Consider the following 14,150-nt stretch of genomic DNA (forward strand, 5'->3'; position numbering starts at 1 on the left):
TTCAAAATAATACCTTAATATATCCTGTTTTACATTGACTTATCTTCTATGTCAATCTAGAGGAAATGCCTTCATAAATCTGATGCATAGATATACTAGTTGAAGCCAATGTTGAAATGCTTTCCAGACAAGATTACCGTGTTAGGTTTTCCAAGTACATAACTAATTTAGGTTAATAACTACAAGATTGGCAAGGTTAATAATTTATTTCGTCCGAAGTATGAGGACAAGATGTGTACATCTGATAGGGGTGGGGTGCTAGAGGAAGAGGTAGCAGTTGGAAACAATGTCATTTTTGGTGGATGCAGCTATCTTGTTATGAAGGTAATTTCATCCAGCATAATGGCCCAGCTGTTGAGTCCTTGCCCTCAAAATGAGGAAAGTATAAAATGTCCCATCTAAATATCCAAATCAACGTCTGCTTAGAGGGACATCAAATGAAAAGTTGTTCATATCCATTTCAATACTTTATGATATTATAGTGGCAAAGTTGTAACAAATAAGAATTTTGAACGTATGCAAGGCAGTATCAGCTTAAGGGTTGATATTAGGTTAAGAGTATCTGCTTAGAGAGACATCAAGTGCAAAGAAGTATCTCAGCATGCAATTCTCTGTGCCTGCAGAATCTTTTGTATCAAGTCCTCATGAAATCAAAGTGCCAAATTGTAGTAATATTTTTCTTGACTGGCTATAGTTTTATTGGATAAACATATACAACACAATTTTCGAACTTTCATGATCCGAAATCTTTATACATCATTTACAAATTAAAGTAAGTTAGGATATACTGTTGGGAAGCCATAATATAGTTAATGTACAGATTTAATCAGCAGAAGATTCAGTGGCAGCTTCGTTGCTCCAAGACAGAGTTTCTCAAGTCCAAGTGATTCCCTTCCTAATAGCAAGTGAAGCAGAAACATTTAACAGGAACTTTGCCTTTTGATCTAATCCTTTTAACCTTTTCTCTCACCTTGGACTCTTCATTTCTTCTTTTCTCTTCCATTTGTGCCCTTGCTCCTCCTGCTATCTGGTCAATTCTTGTTTGCTTGATTTGGTAATGTTGCATGTTGCTTGCTCTTCTCTGCTCCAATTCACTCTGCAATTTCAACAACTCATTGAGGGGTGATCTTCGTCATTGGTGTTCACAAACTTAAATTAAAAAACAATGATTGTTAAACTGTACCTTTCTCTTCTCCATCTTAATTTTTGCTTGCATCTTCTTCTCATTTTCCCAAGCAAGAATTGCAGATTTCACCTTCTCATACCTGAAAATGATAATTTACCGTTTCAAAAGGAATAACTGAAGTGTTCCTTAGAAATTTAAGCAGCATTTAAGCAAGCTTTCAACAATGACTATTTTTTTATATAAAGATTATAATAACAGAACCACCCAAAAATTGGTTTTTACCGCTTCTGGATCTTCTTAATCTGAGCTTTCTCCCAAGCATCTGCTTCAGTTTCCAGAGTATTATGTCTTGTTGAACTTCCCCTTCGGTTTTGGTATCCATCTGCAGGAGTTGAAGGCCTTGTAGAGGATGCGCGATTCGGATACCTAGATGGAAAAGCACTCTCCAATGTTCTTTGATCCTGCCCCACTGGCTTTCTCATTGAAGCTTCACCTATTAAGTATATAACCTGTTAGTACTCAAAAACACTTTAATTTTTATTATGAAAAAAATAATATATGCAGTCAGGTACCAGCATTCTTTGCTTCTTTGTTTGATAATCGCCTATTCACTTCACCAGAACTTGGCCGCCCGGCCATGGCATCCTGCAAAGTCTTCGTCCTTGAGATCTGAAGGCTTTTCCTCATCCCTTTTTGATACTGTAATCTAGCTTCTTCATTGGAGTGAATAGCAAATGCAGCTGCTGCAACTGCAGTTGAAAACTCGACATCTTGTGCATCAGAATAATGACTCATTTTCCCCGCACTGCCTTGGGAACCGGTGTTGCCCCTTGTTATCTACAAAAAATAGTCAGTGGAAGTTTCTTGAGCATTCTTATGCTTTTAGTTCTCTTTGTTCCATAGATCAACCACATAACAAAACAGAACAGAACAGAGCATTCTGTTTTCAACTAAGCCATAAATAAAAGAATAGCTTTCACAATATTGCAAGTCTAGCTGCATATACCTACCTAAAGATTCTGCTTGTTGAGGTGGTTGATTTCTTTCTTTAGTGTGATCTTGATCCTTCCTGCTTGTTTGGTTATGGACCCGAAAATCTCACTTTAGCAAAGTGGTCATCAATCTGTTCGAGTTTCCGTCAATATTGATAGTATGCAGAAGCAGCAGAAACCAACGTTTTGTGAAAGAAACCAAGCATATATGTACTAAATGTATCCTGGAAATGAGAGGTTTTATTGTGCCTGAGTTGAATAAAATTTTGACAAAGGAGAGGGCAAGAAACTATAAGCCATCAGTAATAGGGTTCGAAGGTACCTCTTTTGCTTGATAAAAGTATCATTGCTGTCTAAAACCACTGTTGCGGATTCTTTGTCCGAATTTCCTGGCTTCACATATATAAGTGTTTGGTTGCAATGAAAAATAGCAGCACAGGCTTTGATATCGGTTATCTCAAATTTTGCTCATGCAGAGAGACATGTGAGCAAGCAAAGGTGAAATATGCTTTGCAGTTTGCATGAATCTATGAAGAAGGAAGCAAGGGATCTTCCTTCATCCTCTCTCTTTTCTCCAAAATACAACAAGTTGTTTCCATTTTTTAATCTCTCTGGTCTTCTTTCTGTTTGTTCAAGACATCTCTGGCACAAAAGCATCTTTCATATTATATCCAAGTGCAGTATTGTCCTTGAAGTTTGGTAATGGAGATGGAAATCCAGCAATGGATTCGCAGCTGTTCTTTTATTCCTTATTCCATTGGAAGGGAATGGTATAACAGCAACAACGGATTCTGCTGGCCCACCAGACTAAGCAACAACTTACAATATGAATCTATGAGCCAAGGTTTGGAAGTTGGTGGAGAACTAGCAGATGTGTGTTATTGGGTTTGCGTAGTTTTGGACAAGGACAAGGTCATTGGGTTAGGGTTACTTTACTTCTTTTTTTGATGGGTTTGGGTTACTTGATTGTCAAACATTGAGAGAATCTGGGTTTGCTTGGTTTTGGGGTTTTCATGCATAGACAGGAAGCCGTTCCTAGGGGTTGAGTTGTGATGATCAATTGAGAGCTAAATTTGATCAACTCAATGTTGAGCTATAATGAGAAACAAAACAAAAAAAAATCAGAAGCAGCAAAGTATACCCAAGACCTCTGAGTGAAGTGTTAATCTATATTAAAGGATAACTAATTAAAAGTATAAAATGATGTAATTCTAGATGTAAACACTAACAACAACAAAATCATAAGCAAGTCTACTTTGGCCCTAATCCACATCTTTTTTATGATTACTGATAATAAAAAATCGACGATAAAAAATATTATATTCTTCATTATAAATTCTAAAGTTCGATTTCCTTTATAAAGTACTATGCTTTTCTCTCTTTCTTTTATTTTATACAATTCCTCTTTATGTTAAAAAAAAAAAAATTTAAAAGTGACTTCGATTCATAAAACACTTTTTGGTATTCAAAGTTCAAACACTTGAATTTGTAATAAAAATTTCGAGATTCTTCTAATAAAAGGGCTAAAAAACAATTCCGAACGGTCACTAATATAAAAAACGAAATATTGATAGTCAATAAGGCCCTTATTGTTTGTGATATTTGCGAATTGGCGTAATATCTGAAAATAATTGTTAATTGGTCCTTTTGCAGTTGAGGACAATATGCTTGGCACGTGCTGACTTTTGTTCCGATTATTTTCTTCTTCTTCTTCAGCATCTATCGTTCCATTTCCCGCCCTTTTACGAAACCCTCACTGTATCTAAAATCCCTAAACCCAAAATGGAAATCACAGAAGAGCAAAGAAAACGAGCCGAAGCAAATCGCTTAGCAGCCTTGGAAAAACGCAAAGCATTGAGCGAATCCTCCAATCTTCAGCAGCAACATAACCCATGGTCGCTCTTCAAGTGCCGAAAGCTCTCTCCCGACCTCACCTCAAACGTCACTCACTGTATCTCCGATCCAAGGCCAGAACTTTCCAGGGGCAACCTGATTATAAATACTCAATTGCCTACGAGGTTCCGGGTCAGGCTCGAAATTTGCTCCCCGGATTCTTTCTCAGCTACCCCAGTTGCCGTACAAGGCTTTGCATTTCCGGGGCAGGAGGAGTGCTTAAGGAGACTAAGTGATATATTGGCTTATGTAAGTGTGTCTCTATTGTTTCCTTTTCGGGTCGTGACAAAAACTTGGTGGAACAAATTGGAAAGAAAGGAAATTGAATTCTGGTTCTGTGAAATTTGGTATTCAGTATTTATATGTGTCTGAATTTTTGTTTTTGTTTTTGGAATTGTCTTAGGTCATGCCATCCCACTACACGCAAAATCATGGTGGTGGAAAGGCCTGTGTTTACAAGCTGAGTGATTACAATGCAGTCTTGAAATGTTTAAGGAGCAACAAGGGCATTGACACTGAAGAGATACCTTGGGGCACTCTTAATGTTGTAGAGAGACTTTCACATTCTTTTATTTCTGGTAAATGGATACCATGCAGACCAGAACACTTGTCAGATGATAAGGTTGATGAGTTGATTGGGAAGCTACCGAAGAATCTATTGGATGCACTCTTGCCTTTCCAACTTGACGGTGTTAGATTTGGTTTGCAAAGGGGTGGACGTTGTCTTATTGCCGACGAAATGGGCCTGGGAAAGACACTCCAGGTAGTTTTATATTAAGTAAACTTATATTCCTTCTGATTCTTATTGATGGTGCTAGGTTTGACATTCTAACCGTTCAATGCATTGAGTCAGCACTTAGACATTGTAATGTGCGTTTAGTGAGTGAGAATGCTACAATGCTGCTTTGGATAACATCTACAATATTCTTTAGCTTTCTCATATTCACACACACAGAGATTGAACTTTATTACTTATACACAAACAGGTGGATCTCCTGCATTTGAATTTTTTCCTCTTATTTTCCCCTAAGTTTCCATGAAGATATAAGATTTAATATGCTAAAACTTTTCCTCCCAGGCTATTGCTATTGCATGCTGTTTCATGAGTGAAGGTTCTATACTTGTTGTTTGCCCAGCTATTTTGCGTTATACTTGGGCAGAAGAATTAGAGCGCTGGCTTCCTTTTTGCTTGCCTGCTGACTTCCATCTAGGTAATATTTTTTTAATGTTTCCAATTTATTTTATTTAAGTTGGGGAATAGTGGGGAAGAGGGGGGAGGGGGGGTACTATATTGTTTCCAGTTTATTCTTATTTAAGTTGGAGAATAATGGGGAAGGTAGGTACTATAAAAAAAGACAACTATTCTCAGGGAAAACACTTTGCTACAAAAGGTTTAATCTTGTGTATTCAGTGAAGAATAATAGTTTCTTGATTCCATGCTGTATGATTTGTCGTTTTTGTCTTTTGTTAATATAATAGCAATACATAAGATTAAAAGTAATTTAAGAGTGCCTAGTCAGAGTAAATGGATTTTTGTTATTAACCGTTTGGTTCCAATAATGTTAAGAAAACAAAAATGCCCATGGTTTTGGAGAGTTCTATTTTTAGGCCTCTTCTATGCACAAATTTACCCCAGGTAACGTTCTTTGAGCTTATTTCCTTAGTTGAATATGTTCCTTAGTCCCTTCTATAAGAGTAGTGAGCGCATATGCAATATATGTAGATACACGATTACAAAGTGTGATTAATTGTTAGTAAAAATGGGTGAGATGTGGTGTTAGTTAAAGTTAATTTTGTGAAGCATATATCATCTCAGAATTTGTTTTTCAGTTCTCTTTTTAGAACTGATGCTTTATAACTTTTAACAAGCCAGCCAAAAACCTACTATTCTTTGACATAAATTTTTATCTGCCGGTTCTCTTTATGCTTGCATTTCTGGTGAATGAATTATGAACTCATTATAACCTGGAAAATTCATTTGATACATTGTTTTATATATCCATATTCTAGATTTACTAGCAAAACATGAATGGATTCTTACACATTCTTATGACTCCAGTATTTGGTCACGAAAACAATCCAGCCAATTTAAAGAGATGGCCTAGAGTTGTGGTTATTTCGTATACAATGCTTCACCGTTTGCATAAGAGCATGCTTGACCGAGAATGGGCTCTCTTAATTGTTGATGAATCCCACCATGTACGGTGTACAAAGAAAGCATCAGAACCTAGAGAGGTAAAGCATATTCCTTTTCATGTCAAATATCAAATGATTCCGATGACTCTTATAAAATTTGGTTTAATGAGACCCTGGTGGTATAAATTGCTCCAAAATTTAGACCGACTGTTTATTATTGTCTTTACTAGAAAATGAAATTCTTATCTGGCTAGATAGATAAGTGAAGCCAACCTCCATAAGTTGGGAAATGAAATGCATAATTTTTGCGGCCTAGAATTTTTACCGGTCTTTGAATTAGGATGGTGGTTTATGAACAATATATACTAATTTAAGGGAACAAAAATTTCTTCCTAAATTGTCATCTGTATACATATTGTTGTCTTCAGCTCTGATGACTGATGGCTTAAAGATACTAATTGTTTTCAAATTTTGTCTCCTAGATTGCTCTTTTGCAACTTTCCTAGTAATTAATGAAGTGTACTAAACTTGCAGAGAGACTTTACTATATGCTAATCTAATCATGTTTGTTTACAGATAAAAGCTGTTCTTGACATTGCAGCAAAGGTGAAGCGCATAGTTTTACTATCCGGGACACCTTCTTTGTCAAGGTTGTAGCATGGGCCCTTGAAGAAAATTGGCAGCATTGTCTGCAGTTCTCTATTATTTCTGGAATGTTGTTCTTTACTTATCTCAAGTTCCTCTAACTTTCTTAGCTTTCTTATTTTTTGTTTTTCTCTGTAGCTAACCACTGTTTGGTGCATTCTAATATTTCATTTTGCACATCTTCCTAGGTGATCATAGGCCGTATGACATTTTTCATCAGATAGATATGCTATGGCAAGTTCTCTTCACACTGTTTACATCTCACCTGATTTGCTTGCTTTTCTCCAGGTTAATTGGTTTACATTGCACTTGTCTTTTTGCAGGCCTGGTTTGCTGGGAAAGGACAAGTATGATTTTGCCAAAACTTACTGTGATGTCAAATATATCCAGGGTTCTCAAGGGAAAACTTTTCAGGTAATACTTGGAATAGCCTTGAAGATCATTACTGTTCTATTGATTTCTTGAAAAGTGTCCTCTTTGTGCTGCCAGGCAGTAAAGACTTTAAGATGATGATGTTTTTGCAATCCCTTGAAAAATAAAATAAAAATAAAAATTGGCATCCCACTGATGTATGCATGTTCAAGACATTATAAGATATTCTTGCTTCTTGGCCGATACAGTTGGCCATGGCTTAAAAGGTTTTTGTTTTGTCCTGACTAGCCTTGCAGACCTGTATCTATATCTATAGCTATAGCTATACAGTGTGCAATTGGTGCTAACACCTTTCATCAACATCAGCTTTTTTTAATGGCTTATTGTTATGAAGGAAAGTTTATAGATACTCTATGGGATTGTGCTGCAGGATTTCTCGAAGGGCACTCGTTTAGAGGAGTTGAACATGTTACTGAAGCAAACAGTCATGGTGTGTTCTTGTTCTTTATGTTCATGTCATACTGATTTTTCCTTAGAAATTATGTGATAATTGTTTTCTTCAATGTATCTTAAAAATTCAAACTTTCAAGGTCAAATTTAAGTGGCAATCTAAAAAGCATATAGCAATGGACACATTTGAGCAGTAATCATAGCTATATTATTATTGCAGGATTCTAATGACTTATAAGTTAATATCACTAGTTTAATATTTTTATCAAAACAAATGCGTAGGTTTTATGTGTAATTATCAGAGAATTGTTAAAGATATGAGCCATTCTAACCTTTAGGAGTGTACGTTTGGTGATTAGTAATGCACATATTATCTTTAAGACGTATCGTCTGATGATGTGCTCTCCATGAACTCCATGTGAAGGTCAGAGTAATCTATTCTTTAGTTTTAAGGTTAAAGCTCACTTAGATGTAATACTTGTAACCCTTGGTTATTGGTGTTCATATCTCACTCTTTATTGGATGCTTAATCATAGATAAGACGTTTGAAGGAACATGTCCTGGTTCAGCTACCACCCAAACGCCGACAGATTATACGAGTAGTATTGAAGAAATCTGATATGATTTCAGCAAAGGCTGCTGTCAAGGTGGGGAAAGGTGTCACTAAAGATGTATCTTCAGAACATTTGGATGAACCGAATGGTAATTTAACGTTCTTTGTAATCTGTTTATGTGAATGCAATTCATATGTTACAGGATCATGTGTTTTCTTGCATCTCTTGTGTTTCTGTATTAACTACTGAGCATCAATGCAATGGGTAATTAGTGTATTGAAAGGTTCTGTAGTACTAGAATAACAGTCTTTCCTCTACATTGGTCTGCTTTAAGGTGTTTATTTGTTCAGCCTTTTACCTGAATTAGTGGGGTACATCTTCTTTTATTTAGTTTACATGCTCCTTGATGGGTTTAGGTGAAGAAGCGTGATTTGATGTACCCATATGATTTCTTTTATTTGTTTTCCTTTTGCTTTCAGATCGTGGGGGTTGCTGCAGATCCGGGCAGCTTTCCTTCCAAGAATTAGGTATCGCAAAGGTAGCAGGGTTTCGTGACTGGCTTTCCATTCATCCACTCACTGCAGAGTCAGATGGTGTTGCAAACTTGGACTCAGATTCCAGTTCTCACAAAATGTTAATATTTGCACATCACCATAAAGTACTTGATGGAGTACAGGTGAAATTTCTTCTGAATTGTTGCATCCCTTGAGAATGGTTTATGTTAGTGTTGTGGTTAATGGTTTTACTTTTAATAGTGTATTATGATTTTAATGTTTACCAGCATTTCATTAGCATCGTTTAATTACACATGGTCTCTATGTCTTGTTTCTATGGGTATTGGATTGTTGAAGTTCATATTAATTGTTGGTGGGCATTGCTATTAATGTTGATCTTGTCCAATCATTTCCTGAATATTAATATGTTTCTGAACTATCAGGAGTTCATATGTGAGAAAGGGATTGGTTTTGTTCGAATTGATGGAAACACACTTGCCACAGATAGGCAGTCAGCTGTACAATCATTCCAATTATCAACTGAGGTTCGTATAAGCTGTACTATCATAAGTAAAATATTTGCACCAGCATTTTTTCTTGATGTGCCTATAAACTTAACTACATGGAAATAATTTTTCAAAATTATGAATCACGACTCAAAAACATGGTATTGTCTTCATCTGATGATCTGGGAGTTTCCATTTCCATGCCATACAGGTTTTGCTGATGTCGCTGCCAAGACTGTTGTCTTTACCCCATAAATGTGCGTGGTTATGCTAATGCATTGAGTGCCTATGTCTTTCAGGTTAAGATTGCAATAATTGGTATTACTGCTGGAGGTGTTGGCCTTGATTTCTCATCAGCAAAGCATGTTGTCTTCTTGGAGCTTCCTCAGTCACCATCATTGATGCTTCAGGTTTAAAAATAATAAACTACTTTCAAGTTTCCCAGATGTTAACTCTTATCCACACAAATCATTCAAGATTGATCCCTACTGTATTATCAATAGTTTTTTTTTTTCTTGATTGAGTATCTTTTGTTGCTTCTAGAGGGCGAGTGCTATTTGGTTAAAAGTTGGTTTTCTAGGTTGTTCTTATTTTGAGTTCATGATGCTTGGTAATTTGATATCTACCTGCCCATAATGTGATAAGAGTGGAAGTACTTAGAGTTGATAAAAGTAGAAACATATGCATGTGATTAAGAATGGTCGTCATCAATCAGGGTAAAAGATAATAAGTTAGAGTTATGGCTCAGTCTGTATGTGGTATGCAGTGCAGTTACAATTCATATCTATTTGGGGAGGTTTGCAACGTCAAAGAGCCAAGAAGGTCTTAATTCTGCCATCTGTTTGACTTGTCCCGGATACATTTTGGAACTTTTATTGCAAAACTACCTGATAGGTGTTGAATATGCAACAGAGGTCTCGCAATTATACATGCCAATGACGTTTTAACAAATGAAATGTGGGTAAATATGTAGTTCTCATATAAAAGTATTATAATCTGGGTGACTCATAAAAATAGAAGAGCTTAAGTAATTTTCCGCCCATGTTTCTTCTTAATCTTGATGGTGGGTAAAATATTCCATGTGCAAGTGTTGCTTGTGACATACCTTGAAGTTTACTGATTAATGCCTTCCATCCTTGAACAACATTGTCCATACTCCATAATTTAATTTGTTCATATTAAAGGAAAAGGATATTAGTAGTATAGATGTGCATATGGGTTTGTGTATGGCATTCTTATTTTGTGTGGTGTCAGGGTTTTCCCCTATTTTATATGTGATTGACTCTTTAATGCTCATGCTTCTTCTGAAATTAACTGAAGGCTGAGGATAGAGCTCATAGGCGAGGGCAAACAAATGCAGTCAACATATACATCTTTTGTGGAAAGGTGCTTTTTTCTTGTGTATATAGAAGTTCTGTGAATGTATTCTATGTTTACCTTTTAACTGGAGTCTGACATGTTGTAGGATACCGTGGATGAGTCACATTGGCAAAGCTTGAATAAGAGTTTGCACCGCGTATCATCTACAACAAACGGAAAATATGATGCAATACAAGAGATAGTGGTACTTTTCATCTCTGAATGCTCCTTTCAATGCTAATTGGTTTTTAAACCTCTTTGCATCATTATCATCCGAAAAGCAATACAGAATAAGTCTTCATTACTACGGTCATTTCAAAACAGTTATACCAATCCAAAATCCAAATCATTGGCAGTGTGGTTTTGGTTTCCCATTTGTTATATAGGATTTAACATGATGTTTTGTGTTTGGCAGGTTGAAGATGTTTCTTTCTTTGAGACATCAGGTAGATCTGATACTTGTGAAGATCATATATTGCAAAGGACAGAGGGTGATGAGGTCTCTGCAGAGCCAATAAAATTACCTGACTTTGGCTGCTTAGCTAAGGATATGAAGCCTTATGAGGCATATGAATTATTAGTCACAAACATTCTACACAGATCTGCACAACATAGTGATCCTGATGGAAGTTCATCCCAAACTGACAGTTGTCTTGTCAAGGTAAAACCTAATTGTATAAACTTCACCTTCTTTTAGGTACAAGATTGAACATTTTTTTGCCTTTTTCTTTTTCATGATATAAATTAATCCATTTGGGGGGATGATCTATACCAATTTTGGTGAAACAGGCTGATGTGGTTTCTGATTTGGAAAAGAGCACTGAAGACATAGATGGACTTGAAAAGGTACATCTGAACTGAATTGATCTTGACTCCAAAGAAAGAGATGAGTTTTTCCCTTCCAGTTTAAAGTTAAAATGGAAGAAGTTTTATAAATTACAAAAAACACAGGAACACCAAATCAACTGTCAACCAACCAAACTAAATGACGGTGAACCAGTTCAGCCACTTAAAGCTGAAGAAAGCAGTACTCTAGATGCCCTGCGATTTGAGGTAAAATTTGTAACCTGGTTCTCGGGTTCCCTGTTTGGACCACTGGTCAAAAGCTGAAGATCGCAACATGTGCAAACGTCATGCGGTAGATCTCAGTAATGACTAATTGTGTTGCAACGAAATCTATATGGTTTCAAACAATCATCTATTGGACATACTCTCTAGACTATTGTTGATTTATTTCAAATAAATTATTTGTATTGATTGCCTCAATTGTGTGTGGTTTACTTTAGTTAGTTTATCAGTACATAGGATTCGATCAGACAAGTAGTAATCTATCCTAACTTTCTTATGTGGATATTAGGTGAGCCAATACACTGGCCGGATCCACTTGTATTCATGCATCTCAGGAGAGGATTCAAGACCAAGGCCAATGTTTGAGAATTTTAGACCAGAGGAACTTGAGGCACTAAATTCTCCTGCTGCTAACAGTATTAAAGAAACAGCTTTTAATTCTTTGAAGGACAATCCAGCCTATTTACAAGCTATTCTTGCATTCATTGAAGAATGGAAGAAGCTGAGGCCCATCGAACAAAAAAGATTACTTGGAAAGCCTTTGCAACTTCCGTTGACTGTTGAGTTGTGCTATCTGTGCGAAGGCATCAACCATGACATCAGGGTACAATTATACAAATCTGAACTTTGCTGGATATTCCTTTGTTGGAGTAAACTTGCTCATCTTTGCTCTGTTCATCTATTTTTAGTTCATATCAGTGTCTTCTATAGATGGGTTGCTGGAGTTTACACATGACAATCATTTTCTTTTCTGACAGGGACTGCTGAAGGGTGGAAGCAAGCGCCGCTCTACACCTTTTTATGAGATCAGCCAACCTTTACCATCAAACGCTGTGTGGAAAAAAGTCCATCTACGTAGTGGCTATGGAAAAAAGGAAAAGGAATATGCTCAGGCTTATACTCTGACTGATGAACCTCTCTGTAAACTCTGTCAAACACCATGCAAGTAAGTCCTCTATAAATGGTTTATGATACAGTTATTTGTGTTGGATACTTACTGTACTTGATTTCAGGGGCCACAATGCGAAGACACCTGAGTATTTTGAAGATTTGTTCTGCAATCTTGGTTGCTATGAAGAATACCGCATCCGAACCAGTAACAGATCTCTTCGTCAAGTAAGTATATGAAATATGTTATTTGAGATAATCTAGTTTTTTTTTTTTGCCATGAATTTGAGATAATCTAGTTCATCATATACTTTCCTTGGTTGTACTTTAATTTTACGCATGTGATAATTATAAGTGAAATTCTTGTTGCTTTCTGGATATTTCCTCTTGTTATTTACTTGATTCATTGTTTTAAGATTTACATGCTCATGATTTTCAGGAACTTTTTCAACTAGAACATGGTGTCTGTGCAAATTGCCAATTAGATTGTCATAAACTTGTGGAGCACCTAAGACCATTATCATTGGCAAAGCGAAGGCAGTATATCGAAAAAGTTGCACCACGGGTGGCGAGGCTGAAGAAACCGTAAGTCATTAGAAGGAAAATTGTTTTGACCTTTTGGATTGTTTTAGTTGCTGTTGACGGGCAGAAGATTATAAATCTTGTACATTGTTTATACGTCCATGCGATAATTATAAACCGTAAAATATGGCTGATTATGACAGTCAGATTTTGTAACTTGGAGAGTGATGCACACCATAAGCAGGCACATTAAACAGACATTTCATAAAACTATTTTGGGAACAGAAATTGTCATGCAACTAGTTAGAATTTTTTTTTCTTCCCTTTTTTTTTTTTTTTTCTAATGCATCTGCTAAATACCTAAAATTTGTACTTTTCAAATACCAACAATATCCCTGAGATCAAAACACATTACCATTTGACATAATACAGGCTTGATAGGCTTGTTAAGGATCCAACAGAGGGCAATGCGTGGCATGCAGACCACCTTGTTCCTGTCTATCGAGGTGGAGGTATGTACTATCTTTGTTTCTAAGAGGGTTTGTTTTTTTCTCCTCTGGAATTCTAGTGGAGTTATGACTGGTACAATTCAATTTCAATGTCTTATTTTATTCAAAATTTTCTGTAGGTGAATGCAAGCTAGAGAACATGAGAACACTTTGTGTGGCTTGTCATTCTGATGTTACTAAACAACAATGTGCGGAACGACATTCAACGAGGATCAAGGCTAAGAAAAAGCTAAAGGCAGTCATGACTAATCTAAAACATAAAGGCACAGAGACTATTCTACAGGTATGTTCTAAAAGCAGTGGTCTTTTTTCCATATTGCTGAGATGGCCGCCTAGCATTTCCCTTTTGGTAAAATTTGTTGCAATTTGATTAACTGATTTCAGGGGCAGGAGGGGAATATGGAGATCCAAGAGAGTGTATATGAGGACGAGCTTTTAGTCAAGGTTCCTGGGAGCGCCTACTCTTTAGCGAATCACTTGGATGCTACAATTACAAGTGGACACTTGGACGAGCCCTCCTCGAATGGCAACAAGATTTCCACTCCCACGGTACAGAACCATCCGCCAGGAGGAGCATAATTCATATCTTTCCATTGAGATTTTTTTTTTTTTGGGCACATGCCAGCCATTTGTTGT

At 36.5% G+C, this 14,150-nt stretch overlaps 2 protein-coding genes across 4 annotated transcripts; one reads left to right on the forward strand and one right to left on the reverse strand.

Moving 5' to 3' along the window:
- Window positions 1-712: 712 nt before the first annotated feature.
- On the reverse strand, window positions 713-2,545 carry LOC117628308 (remorin 1.4-like). 2 transcript variants are annotated; one of them, XM_034360729.1, is made up of 6 exons: window positions 2,441-2,545; window positions 2,137-2,249; window positions 1,699-1,963; window positions 1,409-1,619; window positions 1,184-1,265; window positions 713-1,096 (listed from the first exon to the last, which is right to left on the reverse strand). In XM_034360729.1, exons 3-6 carry the CDS (start codon window positions 1,919-1,921, stop codon window positions 896-898), a joined length of 717 nt encoding a protein of 238 aa, XP_034216620.1. In that variant the 5' UTR covers window positions 1,922-1,963; window positions 2,137-2,249; window positions 2,441-2,545; the 3' UTR covers window positions 713-895. The 2 variants fall into 2 exon arrangements, with proteins under 2 accessions (XP_034216620.1, XP_034216619.1); XM_034360728.1 differs by having other exon boundaries at window positions 2,137-2,342; window positions 2,441-2,532.
- A 1,320-nt stretch (window positions 2,546-3,865) lies between these two features.
- LOC117627147 (DNA annealing helicase and endonuclease ZRANB3) lies at window positions 3,866-14,119 on the forward strand. 2 transcript variants are annotated; one of them, XM_034359074.1, is made up of 24 exons: window positions 3,866-4,260; window positions 4,415-4,774; window positions 5,090-5,222; window positions 6,071-6,246; window positions 6,724-6,797; window positions 6,991-7,026; window positions 7,116-7,206; window positions 7,595-7,654; window positions 8,151-8,316; window positions 8,648-8,844; window positions 9,106-9,207; window positions 9,468-9,578; window positions 10,489-10,554; window positions 10,634-10,732; window positions 10,943-11,188; window positions 11,317-11,373; window positions 11,479-11,580; window positions 11,885-12,199; window positions 12,354-12,541; window positions 12,609-12,711; window positions 12,923-13,068; window positions 13,438-13,517; window positions 13,634-13,797; window positions 13,899-14,119. In XM_034359074.1, the coding sequence occupies exons 1-24, from the start codon at window positions 3,901-3,903 to the stop codon at window positions 14,091-14,093; spliced, it is 3,627 nt and encodes a 1,208-aa protein (XP_034214965.1). In that variant the 5' UTR covers window positions 3,866-3,900; the 3' UTR covers window positions 14,094-14,119. The 2 variants fall into 2 exon arrangements, with proteins under 2 accessions (XP_034214965.1, XP_034214966.1); XM_034359075.1 differs by having other exon boundaries at window positions 13,905-14,119.
- Window positions 14,120-14,150: the final 31 nt, after the last annotated feature.

The sequence above is a fragment of the Prunus dulcis genome, chromosome 5 (genome assembly GCF_902201215.1).
Source record: "Prunus dulcis chromosome 5, ALMONDv2, whole genome shotgun sequence".
In the NCBI taxonomy this organism is placed as follows: domain Eukaryota; kingdom Viridiplantae; phylum Streptophyta; class Magnoliopsida; order Rosales; family Rosaceae; genus Prunus; species Prunus dulcis.